This window comes from Haliaeetus albicilla, chromosome 2 (assembly GCF_947461875.1).
Source record: "Haliaeetus albicilla chromosome 2, bHalAlb1.1, whole genome shotgun sequence".
NCBI lineage: Eukaryota > Metazoa > Chordata > Aves > Accipitriformes > Accipitridae > Haliaeetus > Haliaeetus albicilla.
In genome coordinates this window covers 72,113,610-72,129,580 of record NC_091484.1, presented here as the reverse complement: position 1 = coordinate 72,129,580, position 15,971 = coordinate 72,113,610, and the positions used below count along the sequence as shown (strand labels likewise).

At 41.7% G+C, this 15,971-nt stretch overlaps 1 protein-coding gene across 5 annotated transcripts in view; it reads left to right on the top strand.

Annotated features, from left to right (window-relative positions):
• Positions 1-15,971, top strand: part of DPP6 (dipeptidyl peptidase like 6) — a 575,225-nt gene that overhangs the window by 442,183 nt on the left and 117,071 nt on the right. For all 5 annotated transcript variants that reach the window (XM_069778210.1, XM_069778212.1, XM_069778209.1 and 2 more), the window contains exon 6: positions 8,329-8,381. In XM_069778210.1, the coding sequence (XP_069634311.1) occupies positions 8,329-8,381 (53 nt within the window). The remainder of the gene's footprint in view (positions 1-8,328; positions 8,382-15,971) is intronic.

The window sequence follows — 15,971 nt, the reverse complement described above, 5'->3', positions numbered from 1 at the left end:
TGGCAGGGCAGAGCTGTATTAGAGTGCAGCAGCAGTTGGCAGATTGGATTAACGCTCTCCTAGGGGTGAGATCTGGCACACGAGCTGTGTGTTAATACCTGTAGCCTAAGTTGGTTCTCGAGCTGCATTTGTAACAAAAAGAGCATCCACTTTACCTCCACCATGTCACAAAGTCATAAATCCTAAAGCCGGCCTTGAAGTTCCCTTTTGGCATCCTCAGCAGCGTAAGGCTCTCAAAAGTGTAATTTGGAAACAAATCTTTTAATAAAGAATTATTATCATGCAACAACTGAGATAGATAATCAGTTTGTGGAACATGAAGTAACAGCATTATCTTACAACACTGCCGTCCACCTATTACTCTAGCAGATGTTGCCATCACACTTTATTTGTGGTTATTTTGCAAACTAGAGACGACGCTATTTGCGGAGTAATGCCTTGGCTTTGCTGGTTCAGAGACCTTTGGTTTTGTGGCTGGAAAACCAGCTTCGAATCCCAGCACTGCCCCTGTATGTTTGTGGGAGAGATTTACATATTAACCGTGCGTGTTGCCTGCAGCGCATGGCCCTATTACAATCAGCTTGAGCTTGAGTTGCAAACGCTTCTAAAATGCAAGTCCCCGTGGCATGAATGTGCTGTCCCTTCCCGATGTCACCTTGATGTGAGATTGTTGCTGCTCTGAGGAAGCTTCTCCAGTGGGGGTGACGGGGCATTCACAGCACGGCATGACTGGAGAGATGTTCTGGTTGTCCTCTACACACCAAGGACAAGCTTATACAGAAAGGCTCCTTCAGGCTCATATTGCAATGATAATGATTTAATTTTCAGTCTTAGAGATTAAATTGTTAAAAGATTTGAAAAACAGAGCCGTGCAAAGACTCTTCCTGATGATCCACTGCCTTTTGTGTTCTTCCATTCTCCACCCTTTGTACCTAGCATTTTATTCCCTCCTTCTAAACCAATTGCTAAAATTTCTTCCTGGTTCCGGAGATACCCAGTCACTGATCCTTGATTTCCTATGGCATTGGGTAGCAGTGGAGCAGCTCCTTATTCACACTGGTGTGTCTGATGTTGACGGCTTAGTGTTGGCCGTGTCATGTCGCCCAGGCACAGTTACGCTGCTAGATCAGGATCCTCTCTTCCTCTTTGCAAGAAAAATGGTCTCCTCCCATAATTCAACTGTAATACATACATTCCCCAGGTATATATCTTGCTCCTTTTGCCCAAACGTTAATTTAGAAGTTAGTTCCTCTGGAACACAGAGACATTTACAAAAAAGGCTACCAGTTGTCAAATACTCTGTATGTTGATTGATCTAGAGACCCCTTCTTCTTATCACCTTTCCTGTTCAAACCTATTTCCCCCATCTCTGCCTTTTCCTGAGCTCCCCCAACCACCCCGGAGTGGCAGAGCACTCTCAGTGTGCACTTCTGTGGCTGGGACCACATTACACATGTGGCTGATAGCTGAGCGCAGTGGGTAAGAGCATCCCAAATCAGGTGTTTGATAACAGCTGTGGGTTATTTGGCTTCCAGCTGAACCAATGCACAGGAAATGCTCGTTGATAGCATTTCATTATGGTTTTCCTAATTTATTAGAGGCACAAAGAGAAATGGGCAGTGTTCCTCGGAGGGCTGTAGAAACAGGTTGGCACACAGCATGAGACTGTATTAGAGGTACATTACTGGGGATGTGATAAAGTATATAGGGATAATTCAATGTAGAGACAAAAGAGAATTTGCTGTCTTAGGAGAAAACGAAATAAGTCAGTATCACAATGAATTTGAAAGGTGAGAATGTTGAAAAGACCTCAGATTATATGGCTTTATTGATTTGTTTGGTTCTTGCAGGCAGTCGAGCTTCACTGAGTGTAGGGTACAAAATACCAGTATGGATTTTGGTGTGTGGTTTTTTTTTATTACCTTGACACAAAAGGAATAGATAGCTTGTGTTTTTTCTGAGAATCTAATTCCAGGCTGGTTACTATGGAATGCCTATTAGCAATAAAATGGTAGTAATACTTTGCTAAAATAGTTGGGCTGGGGACAATACTGCTGACCAGTGTGTCTCCACTGATAGAAAAAAATGAAAAGACCGTTACCTAACTGCCCACAAACCATACTTCAGCCAGAGGTAACCCCTTGTGCTCTAAATCACAAATATATTGGAGAATGAAAGATCAGAAATTGAACAAAACATTACCACGAAGTTGGTGGTCAGTTACAGGAATGGATTTTTCATCCCTTTGGAGGGCCAGTTCAACATGTAAAGGGAAAAGGATTTCTTCTCAATGGAACAGAAGGGTTCAAGTTATTCATCAGTTTTCAGGTTGTACAGCCCCAGCAAAACCAACAGCATCATAAAGAATTTTCATCAAGGCAAATGATGTTGACTCATTAAGTGAAAATTTAGTCTTTGATGTTGACTTTCATCAAAAATACAGAAAATTCTGCAAACAGGTACAGTGACCTGCTTTAATTCTCCACAGAATGTCATAAAGAAGTATGGCAGTGAGGTATTTTTAGTCAGACAATTAGCCTTTTGTCTACTGGAAGATTTGTACGAATGACTTGGTTACCCTCTAAAGATAACACAGTGTTTACTTGTTGGTGACTGACCAATAGAAGAATCAATGTGACAGTGTGGTAGTGACTTGGGTCATCCTTTACTGTGCACGGCATGTGCATGTAGTAGAAGGAAACACAACCTCTGGCTAACATTTGCTTGTGATTTTCCTTCTGAACTTGTTTTTCCCTCCCTTTCATGCCATCGTTAGATAACAGGGTACCAAATACGTGAGCTGTTTGTCAATGCAGAGCAGCAGCCTTCCTGCATTCTATTTTATTCTCTTTTCCCTCTTAATTTGTCAACTTCAGAGCCTGGTTAAATATCACAGATATTAAAGGCCAAATGGCAAATCATCTTTTACCTGCATATTTTGCATCACAGCATGAGTTACCGTTTAAGGGTGCCAGGACCATTTTGAAAGGTGGAGTATGTAATTATGTCAAATGTTTAGGATTATTCAATCGGTTTGACATTCATATGAGCATTTGGGGATTTGTCTGCTCATAGCACAGGTAGGAAAATGGGCTATATAATCTACTTCCAGCAAATGTCTTTTTAGAGACTCTTTGTTGGAAATGCTTTTAATGGGTCTGGCAGTTCCTGTTCCACTGGCCACTTGTGCTGTATTTTTACTGTCTTACTATAGAGTATAAAAGGGAATAGATTATAAAGACAATTTGGGTCTGTTAAGAATCCTGAGGGATTCTATTATTTGGAGATATACTTTATTGTTACAGAATAAAAAGTGATTCCTTTTACCCAGATAACTACCAAGTGCTTTATGATTAATTACATTAAAATATATTCTTGCTGTTTTCAGATTTTAGCCAACCATTGTACAGTTTTATTTCCAATGACTATTTAGTGTTCATTTTTATTTGGGGATACTGGGATGAATTTTTGGATGAAACGTGTGATTCCTGAAAAAGAAGAAAGACACTAAATACTAGAAATTTTGTATTAAGCCTTGCAAACTGCTTTATAACGTAGCTTGCACTTCTATTCTGCCCTGTAGCTGTTCCCTCTCAAACTCTAAGTTTTATGGGATTTTTCATGAGTTTTCTAGGTAATTCTTTAATATGAATAACACTACTGTGTGAAGGACCACGTGGCTTTATGGAGACATTTAGAAAATGGATGCAAAGGGTGTTTTAGTCCTGTATTTATCATGAGATCATGGCAGCCAGTCCACCTGGGTTTAATCTCAGATCCATGAACTGTTTAATATGCTGAGTGGTAAGACCCTAAATTAGCTATTTTGATAGAACAGCCTGTTGGAAGATGAGAGGATTGGGCTGATTGGGGAAGTCTTCTGCTAAGGGCTTTTTACCCCCTTCTTTGCTTGTAAACCTCCTTGAAAGAAAGTCTGCATGTGCCTCTTGTTCGTATTGATTCAGCACCTTGTCATATGAACATAAAAGAAAGCCTTTTGATAAATGCTGATTACCGCTGGTGCTAGCATGGTATCGGCCCACGAAGTGTGACAGAAACTGGCACAGAAGATGGAAGTGTAAACTCAACTCTTCCTTTATTTCTGATGCTAGTGATAAATCCTCAGCAGGTAGTGTAATCTTTCATAGCAGCCAAAATATGCTGAAAACACATTTCACAATCTCCTAAAAATTCCCCTCATTTCCATCTAAAACCTTTTCCTAATCCTTTGTGAGTTACACAGGCAGTACCAAATTGAGAATAATGGTGACAATTTCAAACTTTTAACAAGAAGTTAATGACGGAGAAAGCTCTGTGTGTCCAGCTCGTGTCTATGTGACAATCAAGGTGAGATGTAGGGAGGTCAACAGGATCCTGCCTGTCTTTTTGGACTTATGTCAAGTATTTGTTCAGTTGCTTTGGGGCAAGGGCAAGACCTGTGGATTCTAATTTAAAGTATATGAATAGTCACAATGAATAAATGAGTCCAAAACCATTCTATTCTTTAATAACATCCATTTTCTATTTAAGTAAATCCTGCTGGGCTGGACCTGTATCCTTGGAGATGAAGCAAGTGTTTTTAAGGAGACATTACTCTACCATTCACACCACACTTTGCTGTGCAGTGGTGTGGCACAGAAGCTGGTTTTTCCATTTTGTTTCTGTAGCTTGTAGGAACCACAATTTACTTGTTATTTTGGAATTTGGTGGAGGGGGAGAGGCAGATGCTCTTCTCTGCTGCGGTACGTGCTGCGGTGTTTGCATTTCTGCTGTCATCTGGTCAGGTCCAGGCTTCTTTTGTTCATTACATAAAATGAGGTCAGTGGCTTCACAACAAAGTGTTGTCATATATAATTAGTCCTGTATTTTCCTGAATTTTAGAGAGATAATTGTCTTTCCAAGACTTAAGCGGAAACGGATAGATCCATCTCTTAGACCTTTTTTGATTTCAGTGTAAACATGCACGTGTTGCAGAGCATAACGTAGATTGAAAGTAAGGAAGATCTGTGCTGTGACCTGGGATAAGCAGCCCAGTGGGAGAGTGTTTCTGGCACAGCGGTTTTACTGTAATGACTTTTACAGGACTCATTGGTCACAGCTGGCATGGGAGTTTTGTGACCCGGTTTTGGTAATACCTAGAACCCTTCAGAGCAGTCTCAAACCTGTTCTAACTTATGTTGGTGGGATGACTTGGCACACTGGGCCTACAGAGCGAAACGGTTGCCAAAAACTCTGCTACCTTCAAATATGCCTCTCTACTGAGAGGAGCTGTGTGCTTCTGGGATCCAGCCAAATATCAGGGCTGAGAGCATCAAATCAGTCCAATGGCTTGTACCACACCCCTTGGATAGAGAAGGGGAACACAGAGATTTAATACAGTTATTTTTGTTGGCTAAGCCTCAGAAACAGAGAGGTTAAATGAAATGAATACTAACTTTTAAGCACTGTCCAGTCTCTAAGGCTTAGCTTTGGGTTTCAGAAGAATGCTCATCTCTTTCCTACACTTTTCCCCACTTTTCCCTGGTGTGGGGTTTTCCTACTGGTAAGTGAATAGCCTAACTCAGCTTGATCCCAAGCAGAAATTTTAGTTGAGATATTAAGCAGGCACAGTCATCCTCTCAAAAAGTTAAAATAACTTCATTTGGTTTGCATATCTAAGAAGAAAGCAGCCATTTCATTTCTCAGAAAGGCATTAAAAGATGTGTCTCTTGGATTCCTGTCTGCTTAAGAGTGCTGCTCGCAGTGTGTTTTCCAAACAAGTTTGAAATAGTAGGGATGAGAAGGACTTCTGAACTGCATGTGCTCTTGTCCTTAAGAACTATAATAATAATAATAATAAATGTCTGATCCTGAAATCTTTGCTCATACAAGTAGTTGTTGTTTACATAAGTAAACCTACTAACCTAAAGTATATATTTGAGAAAGGATTGCTCCTATGGGTGAACTCTGCCAGCTTCAAGCCTTTGAAGGCTACGTGCTACAGGCACAGCTGATGTCAGATATTTTAGAATCTGGCTAAAGACGCAAGAGGATGACAAATGATGTTCAGAAAATAAAGGAGTTCTTTGAGAGTCCCACAACTTTTGTTTTCCCCACTCCTAAACTCTCTTGGCAAAGAAAATGTTTTGCCTCAGTCTCCATTAAAGGCCCTAAGACAGCTCCAAACTCTCTAGCGTGGCTGCACCGACTCTGCACCACAAGCAGGGACATCAGCAGATGTCCTGCTCAAAACTTCCCTGGCTTTCTTTTCCCTCCAGCCTGCCACATTTCTCTAATTTCCCCTGAAGGCATCTGTTCATACACATTTTGGGGGCTGGCTTCTGCCTCTGATAGCTGACAACACAGCATGGCTTGTTAGCTTGAACACCAGTCCTTGCCTCAGATCATAATTTATATATCTACATCATTTTCTACATCCTACTGCCAGGATATTTGAAGACAAAAGTTACTCAGTATTTAATGGTGATATATTATTAGTTTTTTCAGCTCTGTAGGCAAATTTAGTCTTCCAATGCATTTTCTTTGAAGAATTTTAGCAGTTTTAGAGCTTCACCAAAGCTGGAATAAAATCTAAGGCCACATGCATCAGCCAGGTCTCCAATATCAGCAATGTAAGATTCAAGAGCTCTTTGGTATGATTGGGTGTAGATGAGATAACGGTAATTTATTTGACATCATCTGAAACAGGTGGATCTAAAATGGACACCTGTACTAAAATAAATGCTAGCTTGCAGTGAATTCACTTGTATTCCTAGACCTTCCCTGATATCAATACACCAGAGACTCACCTTGCTGGAGGAGTCTTTATGTATCTGAATGCCTAAAAGGAGATATGATTTTGGAATGTAACCTGATGATATCCTTGTAATGGAGGGAGTGAATTGCACAGGAGAAGAAGGGAATCACATCAATCTGGCATCAGTCTCTGCATTTCATAGGTAGAAATCCAGTGCTTTCACCTCTATACTCTGGTGATAGCTTTTTTCCAGGGGGTTCATGCAGCACTATAAGGATTTTATGTTTGGATTTAAATTGTAGCAGAGAAGTTTGATTTAATATCTACAGGATGATGTACCTTGTGTTTATCTGCCTCTCTACTAACCCCCCAAAATGTAAGCCTGTTATAGACATCACTATGAAGGCTTGCCCTCAAGAGTGACAGGTAGTAAGTCATGCTTACTTGCCTGCAATGATAGCACTGTGCTTGGGATGGCCACTGCTGAGGCTGGCAGCACAATCCAGGACATCTCATGGTTTCTTGGCATAAGTAAAAAAAAACAGCCTGTGCAAAACCAGAGGTACCTAGGAAAAATAATTTGATCAGACAAACTTGACTAGTGAAGCAAGTATTCAAGAAGTTCCTCCTTTGTCCTCTGGGACAGGAGCTTTATGAGAGCTAATGGAGAGCAAGTGGCTTAAAGATTTAAGTAGAAGTCAAACAAAATGATTGTTAGACTTATTTATTTAGTAGCATACAGTAACAGGACAGAATTGCAAGAGTAAGTGCCTGTATAAATGTGTATAAAGTCATTCATATTTGGACCTTTCACACTAGTGCCCTGACTCTTGTGTTGCTCAGCATTGCTCACCTTGGGCAACCACAGATGGCTGTTAGGGACTGTGTTGTCACTAGTGGAAAGTCACCAACTCTTAAATTGCTGAGCCTGACTCTGGTATTATTATTTACTACGTAGAAAATAAGTAATAAACTCTCCCTTCTGAGATGACCTACTGTGCAAGCTGACTAGCTCCTCCCCATGGCCCAAAATGTGCAAACTGCTATGAAGATGCAACTTAGCAAATCAAACAAACGTGAGGTCAGCTATTTGCCCTAAGTCAATAAAGTTTTATTTGCTGACTGACAGGAGCCTTACAACGTGCTCTGAGATCACCCAGCATCAGTCCTTGTTTTATTTGCGTGGGAATAAAGCAATGCATTATATCCCTGTTTTGTCTAGTTATAACGATAGAGCATGTCTCCAGCTGACCAAGGTGTCCTCATTAATGATTGTTCTATATTTAGCCCTTGCAGAGACCATGTGCCCCCAGTTTAATCAAAGACCTGGTAGTCATGGTAACGACACAGAGCATCTGGATGTATACGATTTGCCAAACACTGCAATAAAGTGCAAGATGAAAAGAACACACAACAGCGTTAGGTGAATTAATGTATTGTTCTTTTCTACTACAGATTTTGAAGTGTTTGTAAGAGCTCCCTAGCCATAAAATGCTAGATTGTTTTTTTGCAGAAAAAGAGCCCTATTAACAGAGGTGACAATTACTAATCTCTTTTTTTTGTTTGTTTTGTTTCTTAATTTCATTTTGCAGGTCTATCAGCATTCATATACGGCATATTATGTCCTCAGCAAAATACCTCATGGGTAAGCAATTTTTCAATGTCTTAATTTTAAAACTCAGCCATTAAGAATTCTGCAAAATACTTTGTTTTGTGACAAACAGTTTCCTGTGACAGCCCTTTGCAATGGTCTGGCATTCAGCTGCAGCATCCACTGAGCTGTGTGTTGTACAAAAGATGACATAGTCTGGAAACAGAAGTACTCAGCTTCCCTAGAGAGTCAGACTACACGATTTTCATATTCCAGTTTTCAAGTTTTTGGCTAGAATATAGATGTGTTGGCGTCTGGCTGAGAGCTGTGGTTGGCCTCTCACCAGAGCACTGTCAGAGGATCTATCCAGGGGCGTTTAGTCCCTTAAATTTGGTCAGAATTGAGGCATCGCCCTTCAGTTTTGGGTCTCTTGGCAGATTCCCTTGATACAAATGCTCTCTCCAGCATCCCATCTGAAGGCAGGTAGACCAGTAGTCTGTTCCCAGGATCCTGACGCTGCTTAGATACGTGCACTCACAATTACACTGCAGCTACAAGCCTTTGGGTTTATAGTTTATCTTTTCAGAGAGTGTGAGGTAAGTGCAGACAAACAAGCGTGCCGCACAGGATTTACACAGCATTTCTAAACTTAATGAAAGCATAGTGCTTTACCTAAAGCACATAGCGTGAAAGGTTATGTATCATCACAAGTAATAAACTTCAATCACACAATGCCTCTTCATTTAGGTCCCCCTATCCACTGGAGGTCTTGAGGTAGGCTCAGTGTTTAACACAGACATCAATTAGCTTGAGGAGATCCTTCTTTAGCTTTGATTAGTTGCAGTTTTTTAAATCCCCCTTTCTCAGCTTTGCCTTTGGGGAGCTGCAGGTTGCCTGCAGCTCCAACTCCATCACCCTGCAGCTCAGCTCGCCTGTCTTGTTCCTCTAGAGTTTAGCCCATAGTTTCTACCTGCTTTTCCCTTAAAAGGTATTTTTTTTTAATATTCTTTAAGGACTGGCTCAACTGGTCAGGAATGGGATGCCACCATACCAATAAAACCATGTAAGCATGTGACGATACATGGTGTTTCAGAGTGACGTTTCCATTGCACCAAGGGAAATACATAAGTTGCACAGCAAAATTCCTCAAATCATTGTCAATAAATACAAAGCTAAAATCCAGGAAGCTTATGCCAGGTTCTGTTTTAAGTATCATATTGGTGGTAACTGTGCAGGAATGATAAAAATGGACAATACAGTTGTGCTCTGCCATTTCTGTAGAACATTGCACATGACTCTGGTTATAAAACATATAATTTCAGTATTTGTTATGCTTCTCCACTAAGTTGTCATTTCTATACATTATGGCTAAACAGGTAGTGGATGTTTTGGATCTTTGCAATAGCTGGCAAAACCTGCAAAATTTAAAAAAAAATCTGCCTGGTTTATACACAGGGTGATCATAGGATCACCAGGTAACTCAGGCTGGAAAGGCTCTTCCAAGGTCCAACCTCCTGCTCAAAGCAGGTTACTCAGAGCCTTATCCAGCTGGGTTTTGAAAACCTGCTGGGCAACCTGTCCCACTGCCTGGCTGTCCTCACAGGGAGAAAGCTTCTCCTTATATCCAGTGTGAACCTCCCCTTTCAGTTTATATCCACTCTCTCTCACCCATACCACCGTATTAAATGGATTACTGCATCTCTGACTTTGGAAAACACTGGGGCAGGTCCTAAAGTTCTGTTGATTTCTGCATCCATGGGCCAAGTGCCTGCCCCTGAGAGAAGGCAGGATCCTGGCCATGGCTGTGTGCTGTGTTTCCTACTGCTTTTTGTAGGCAGCTCCCACTATGCCTGTGTACAGTGGGTCAGCAGCCTTCCCACTGGGCAGTCCTCAGGGGACCTCACTGTTTAACACAGGAATGATGTTTAAAGGGCAAAAGTCCTAGAGGTCAGCTGTTACAACACCTGCATTTTCGAAGCCCATGCCCTCTCTCGAATCCAGTTTCTTTGGTACAGTAACCAATGGGTTTAACAATAGGGAAGTACATATTCAATGGCAAGATATAAACACACCTCTCAGCATTTTTTCCCTATAAAAATAGTATTTACATTCAGGTATTCCTCAAGGAACAGCACACTTGTTCATAAAAAAAAAAACAAAAAACAAAAAACCCAAAAAAACCCTAAACAAACAAAAAACAGAAAAAACAGAACAGCAACAACCAAAAAAAATCCCCAAACAACAACAAAAAAGCTGAAATAACTTTCTTTGGCTTCTACCTAGCATCAGGAAACAATACTTTGTACAAAAAAAATCTGTACTAGAGATATATAGGTTTTAAAATCTGTGAGCCCTGGAGCTTGTGAAGCCTGCTTCCCTACAGCTTGTGTCTTGTCATTGACTCTCCACAAAAAATGATGAGCTTGAGGTGAAAAGTTGTTTCCATGTACAGTTGGAACATGGAATCAGGAAATTTCTCACCATCATCCATGTAAAAGCTCTTGTGTCCCAGTGTGACACACTCTAGACTTCTTCAGTCTCTTTCCTTCCCTGCCTCAATCTGGTCTTTGTTTTTTCTCCTCTTTTCTTTTCTTTTTCCTTTCCTTTCCCTTCCTTTCCCTTCCTTTCCCTTCCTTTCCTCTTCTTTCTCTTCTCTTCTCTTCTCTTCTCTTCTCTTCTCTTCTCTTCTCTTCTCTTCTCTTCTCTTCTCTTCTCTTCTCTTCTCTTCCAGGAACTTACTGGATTTATTTAATTTTTGAAAACTCCATCTTTCTGGCAATATATCTGAAATTAGCTTGTGGGCTGAAAGGGTGTTGAGCAACAGGATGAACACACATAAGCTTTGCATCTGCAGTAAACCCTCGCTAAGAGCAAAAGCATTTGACTGACAGCACAGTTCTATTCCAGACAAAACAAAGGTGGAAAAAACAGAAGTATCATGCATAGTATGTATTAGAAATGCTAAAAATTAACAGTACAGTGGTCCAGGCAGTTTGCTACTACTCTATGATCGTTCTTCATCCCTGACAACCATCTTCTTGTTCCCCTGAGCTTCAACTATATTGCACACCCAGCTGTGTTGCACCTTGCTCTCTGTGTTTGGTTGAGCTGTGGTGCAGGCAGTGGGAGGGTTGGATGTGTCAGAGAAGTATCCAGTATAAGGGGAAGGTTTGGAAAGTGAGAGGGTGCCAGAAGGCAGGCAGATGTGTCAGGCACTGGTGTCCCTACAGCATAATATAGTGATGGATCAGGCCACCGCTGGCAGAAGGAGGGTTGGAAGGATTGCTGCATTTCGTGTTGGTACAGGTATGGTTTACAAAGTGGTTTAGGCTGTAGGGATGTATAAAGGCATTGCAAACATATCGTACAGTAACAATCACATTGATCTTTCAGGTGATCATAGTGCACGTGAGCAGTGGAAAGGGTGGCACGTTACCATTTCCCTGGAAGATGGGCATTTATGGTTCCTTTGGAGTTCTGTGTACATTTTAGGGTGGTGCATGAAGAGAGCAGACAGGTGTAGCAGGTCAACATGATGTAACAGGTAATGAAAAACATCACCTGAAAGGAGAGCCTCTGTTGGATGAAGGGCTAAAAATCTCTTCATTGCATAGTGCATGTTTAACACAGGAATATTGCTCTAATGGATGTGTGTCGATGACGATTGTTGAGGGCAGGACCAAGCACACTGACACAGCACAAGGTTCGGTTCAGTTTGATATTCCAGTTCTTTGGTGATGACAAAATTTGCAACCCATAGGCAGCATCCTTACCCTCCACCTGACGATAACATGAGTGACAAAAAACTTTGGCACTAAGCAACAACCCCTTTGCCATTTCTACAAACCGTTTTCATGCATTAGTCCTCTTCTGCAAGTAGGCGCCAGCTTTACACCCCACCGGTGCGTGCCAGTGGCACCTCGGCATACCTCCAAATCAGCAGCCGAGGCAGTGACTGCTGGTGAACAAACTCACTCCCCTCCACGATATCCCTCCTGCTCATTAGACACATTCCTGGAAACAGTATGACTTTCCCTGGGCTCTCTCTGCCCCGTTCCTCATCCTCGGCTGTGATCTGCCTCATAGGAAGGCCAGACAGTTTAGGCTTCATACCTATGCATGCCCTTGCTCCACCCCTGCTGAGACTAACTAATAAGGAAGCCAATTAATCTAATCTGTGGCATCACTTTTTAAATAACATGACATTAATGTGCCAGCATAAATTGCTTTTTAAAGGGAAATTTCTAATTATTTTTGCTGTGTTCTGCAGACTGCCCAGATTCAGGCTGGGTCTGAAGTCAAAAGGGGCTCGTACCACTGTTTTCCAGATTTCATTCCGAGCTCTCCGTAAGTTTGACGAGCCAATTCAGGCGTGTCCTTAGCACATACATTCACAAATGGTATTTTATACAGGCTGCCGGACTGCAATCTTCTTCCGTGAGAGCTGTTGTGGAAGTAAACTCCCGCACAAGGAGTAGCAGCTCAATTTGGCTCTCTATAGGACAACTAATATATGCCAATGACATAGATACAAAGGATCTTATTTAAAAACTAAAATAAGCCCAAGGTAGAAGAAAGAGTAAATATCCCTTCAAGGATATCTACTGCACAGATTCAATTTCTCCCTTTTTTGTTATTTCAGCCTTCTCACAGCCTTGGTAATAAACCGGGGGTAGAAACCCCTACCGTTTTTGCCACATTTGCCTTCTGTTTTCAATGGCCCATAATTTTCAGTTTTCACAGGGGGAGCTGGCTAGGATCCGCAAGTCTAATTTTCCTGGGTTGAGGTGTGTAGGGAGGTTATGTTCAGTTCAGCTTTCCTGCATGTCACCCATTTTTTCTCCTGCTGGTCACCCAAAACCGAGCTGCTGGCGCCGGGTGCCATCTAGTGGAACAAGCCTCCTGGCTTGCTGGCCATGGGCTCTGGTACGAACATCTCCGTACTGTCCCATCTGCTTTCTTCTGAACGCTGCTGCTTTTCAGATATCTCTGCTGATAACTGCTGACCGCTGTCTGCATTATAAACATTTTTGCAGAGCTCCTCTTATAACCCCACAGTTGCCCTTGCCGCATTGTAATTGCCAGCTGGTTGTAATTTATAGGTACTGCGATAGTGTCTGCAGGTCTGGATGTGGAACGGGGAGTTCTCGTGCAAGGTGCTGGGAAAAAGTGGAACACAAATACCTCATACAGTTATTTCCTAATATTATTTTTCCTAACTTTGGAAAATAAAAATTTAGCAATACAATGTAGGCAACAACCTACGTATGAAATCCAGCCACTGAAAATTGGTTTATTCTTCTGTGAGTTTAGTAATGTTGCTCCTAGTGAGTCCTGTATGGATGATCTTAGTCATTCACATCCTTCGTTGAAATAAGGGAAAAAACCTTAGTTTGTTCAGGGGTTTCATGGTCAGGCCATGACTGACCAGAGTGTTCCCCTAACCTTGCTGCAGGATTTCCCTCACCAGTGTTAAGGTCATTTCACACCAGTGCGTGCTGCTGGACCACTGGTTTGATCTGGCACTGCAAGAGCTAATTTTGGATTGATACCCAAGGGGGTGCCTCCGTCTTTAACTTCTTGCTGTGGCCAGCAGGAATGTTACACTATTTTACAGTTTTGTGTTGCGTTTGCATTCCCCAAAATAAAGCCCAGCCTAAACCATACATTTCCTCAGACCTCCCAGTGCTCATCCAGTTCTGCGTGAACCATTTCGCTCCGCGCACAGCTCAGTGGCAGGGATTAGCGCTGCCCCCCTCGTACGAGCTCTCAGCATGGTGGTCGCACATCCAGCTGTCACGTCAACGGGAGCTTCCAAATACGCTTATAGGGATCAGTGAGAAAATCAGCAGTGACTCCCATTCCTCATTGATTTTGTGTATGGGAAGGAGGGAATTGTACACAGTCACTCCTAAGCAGAATCCGTATTTCTTCCCCAGTTTAGATGGTGTAGGCAGAGGAACGCGGTAAGTAGATCACAGGAGCAAGTGCGGAGCTGAGTTCAGCTCTCCCTGCCTACGCTGCCGAGGGTCTGTAAAATACTGCATTTATCCCCCATACTGAACTCCCAGTAACTTCAAGAGAACTCCCATGAGTGGAGTGACTGCAAAAAAATGCACTGGAGAGCCACAGAAGTGATAGCAGGAGGAGGAACTGAGCCCGTGCTTCACTGTGAGTAAATTTTCAGTGATGTTTGTAGATCTCTCTGCAGAGCTCTCACTAATGTTCCTGTCTCCTCCTTTTATACAAGCTACTGGCAGGAAAGAGGTTAAAGTTAATTAAGGAAAACTTAATCAGATTTGTACATACCCTATTGTATAATATTTTGAAAAACAACAAGGTTTTCCTTGCACATGCTCCCATTTCCATGTTCACAGTAAAAGGAAAATGTGTTTCATTATTTAAAATCATGGTTAAAAAAAAATTCAGGGAACTGGCTCTGCTTGCAGACATCTGTCCATTTGACCAAGACTGTTCTATTTTATTTTGTTCTGGCCTGTTATGCCCCTTCTCTGTAGCATTAAAGAAACTTTCTGTGCCTCAGTGTCCCTATCTGCAAAGCAAGGAGAAAAATATTGCTTACCCAACAGAGGCGATATGTGATGATTACTGTAGATAGTGCTGCACAATTTCACTCTTTAACATTTATGAACTTGTACTAAAGCCCACATTTTATTTTAAAAGGGAAAAGTACTGCAATTAATAGAGTCTGTTTTCAGCTAATTAAGTTTTACTTAGAGGAGCTGAATACTTTCCCCCAGCAATGATATATAGAGGTTGAAATAAACCCTTATAAAAAGGTATGTAAAACCAAATAAATATGCAAAATTTGTTAAATAAGTAGAAAAATGTATTCTGTAGTTCATGAAGAATCTGCCATTGTTACTTCTTCTCTCTCCTCCCTCTTTTCCTGTTGTCATTCCATAGTTTTTAACATCTTTTTGAGATAGTTTATCTAGTTAATTGACCCCTCTGCTGCATAGTGTGGTGGCTTTTATGCCAGACTATAAATAACAACATCCTCAGGATGTGATAAGCTTTTTCAGTTGTATTTTGACAACAAAAGACTGGCCCTTGGAATAGTTGTACTTGATAGCTTGATTGGGGAGCCTGAAGTTAAATCCTCTGAAGCGGATAGGAATCTTTCAGTTGAGTTTACTGGCATTTGGCTCAAGTCCTGATGGAGCTGTTGGGCTTCTTGCTTTTTATAATCATCTGAATTAAACACTCTGTAAATCACTGGAACAGTGGTTAAATCACATACCGGCTTATTGCTTGTGAATACATTTTGTACCTCTTTAAAAGGAAAGAGCCAGCATTTTATTAAGCAAAGCCATTATCTGAGCATCACTCACTTCCAAGCAGTGGCAGGTTGAAAGCAGCTCAGCCTCAGAAGGCAGTTCAGGCAGGACTCTTGGCTGTGCCGGTGGGAGGAAATCTGCTTCAGCAGCTCAGCACCATATCATTTCCCCAGGGGATTTGCCATTTGCTTGCCCATGTTGGTCACTGCATAGCATTTTTTATGTGAAATGTTCCTTTTCTGTGTAGGCAAAGCAATTCTTACCACATGCTTCTCTCTTCCGGAGTCAGTTGTGATGTGGGTGGACACCTTAGAAACCATGTATAGCAATAAGAATAACGAAT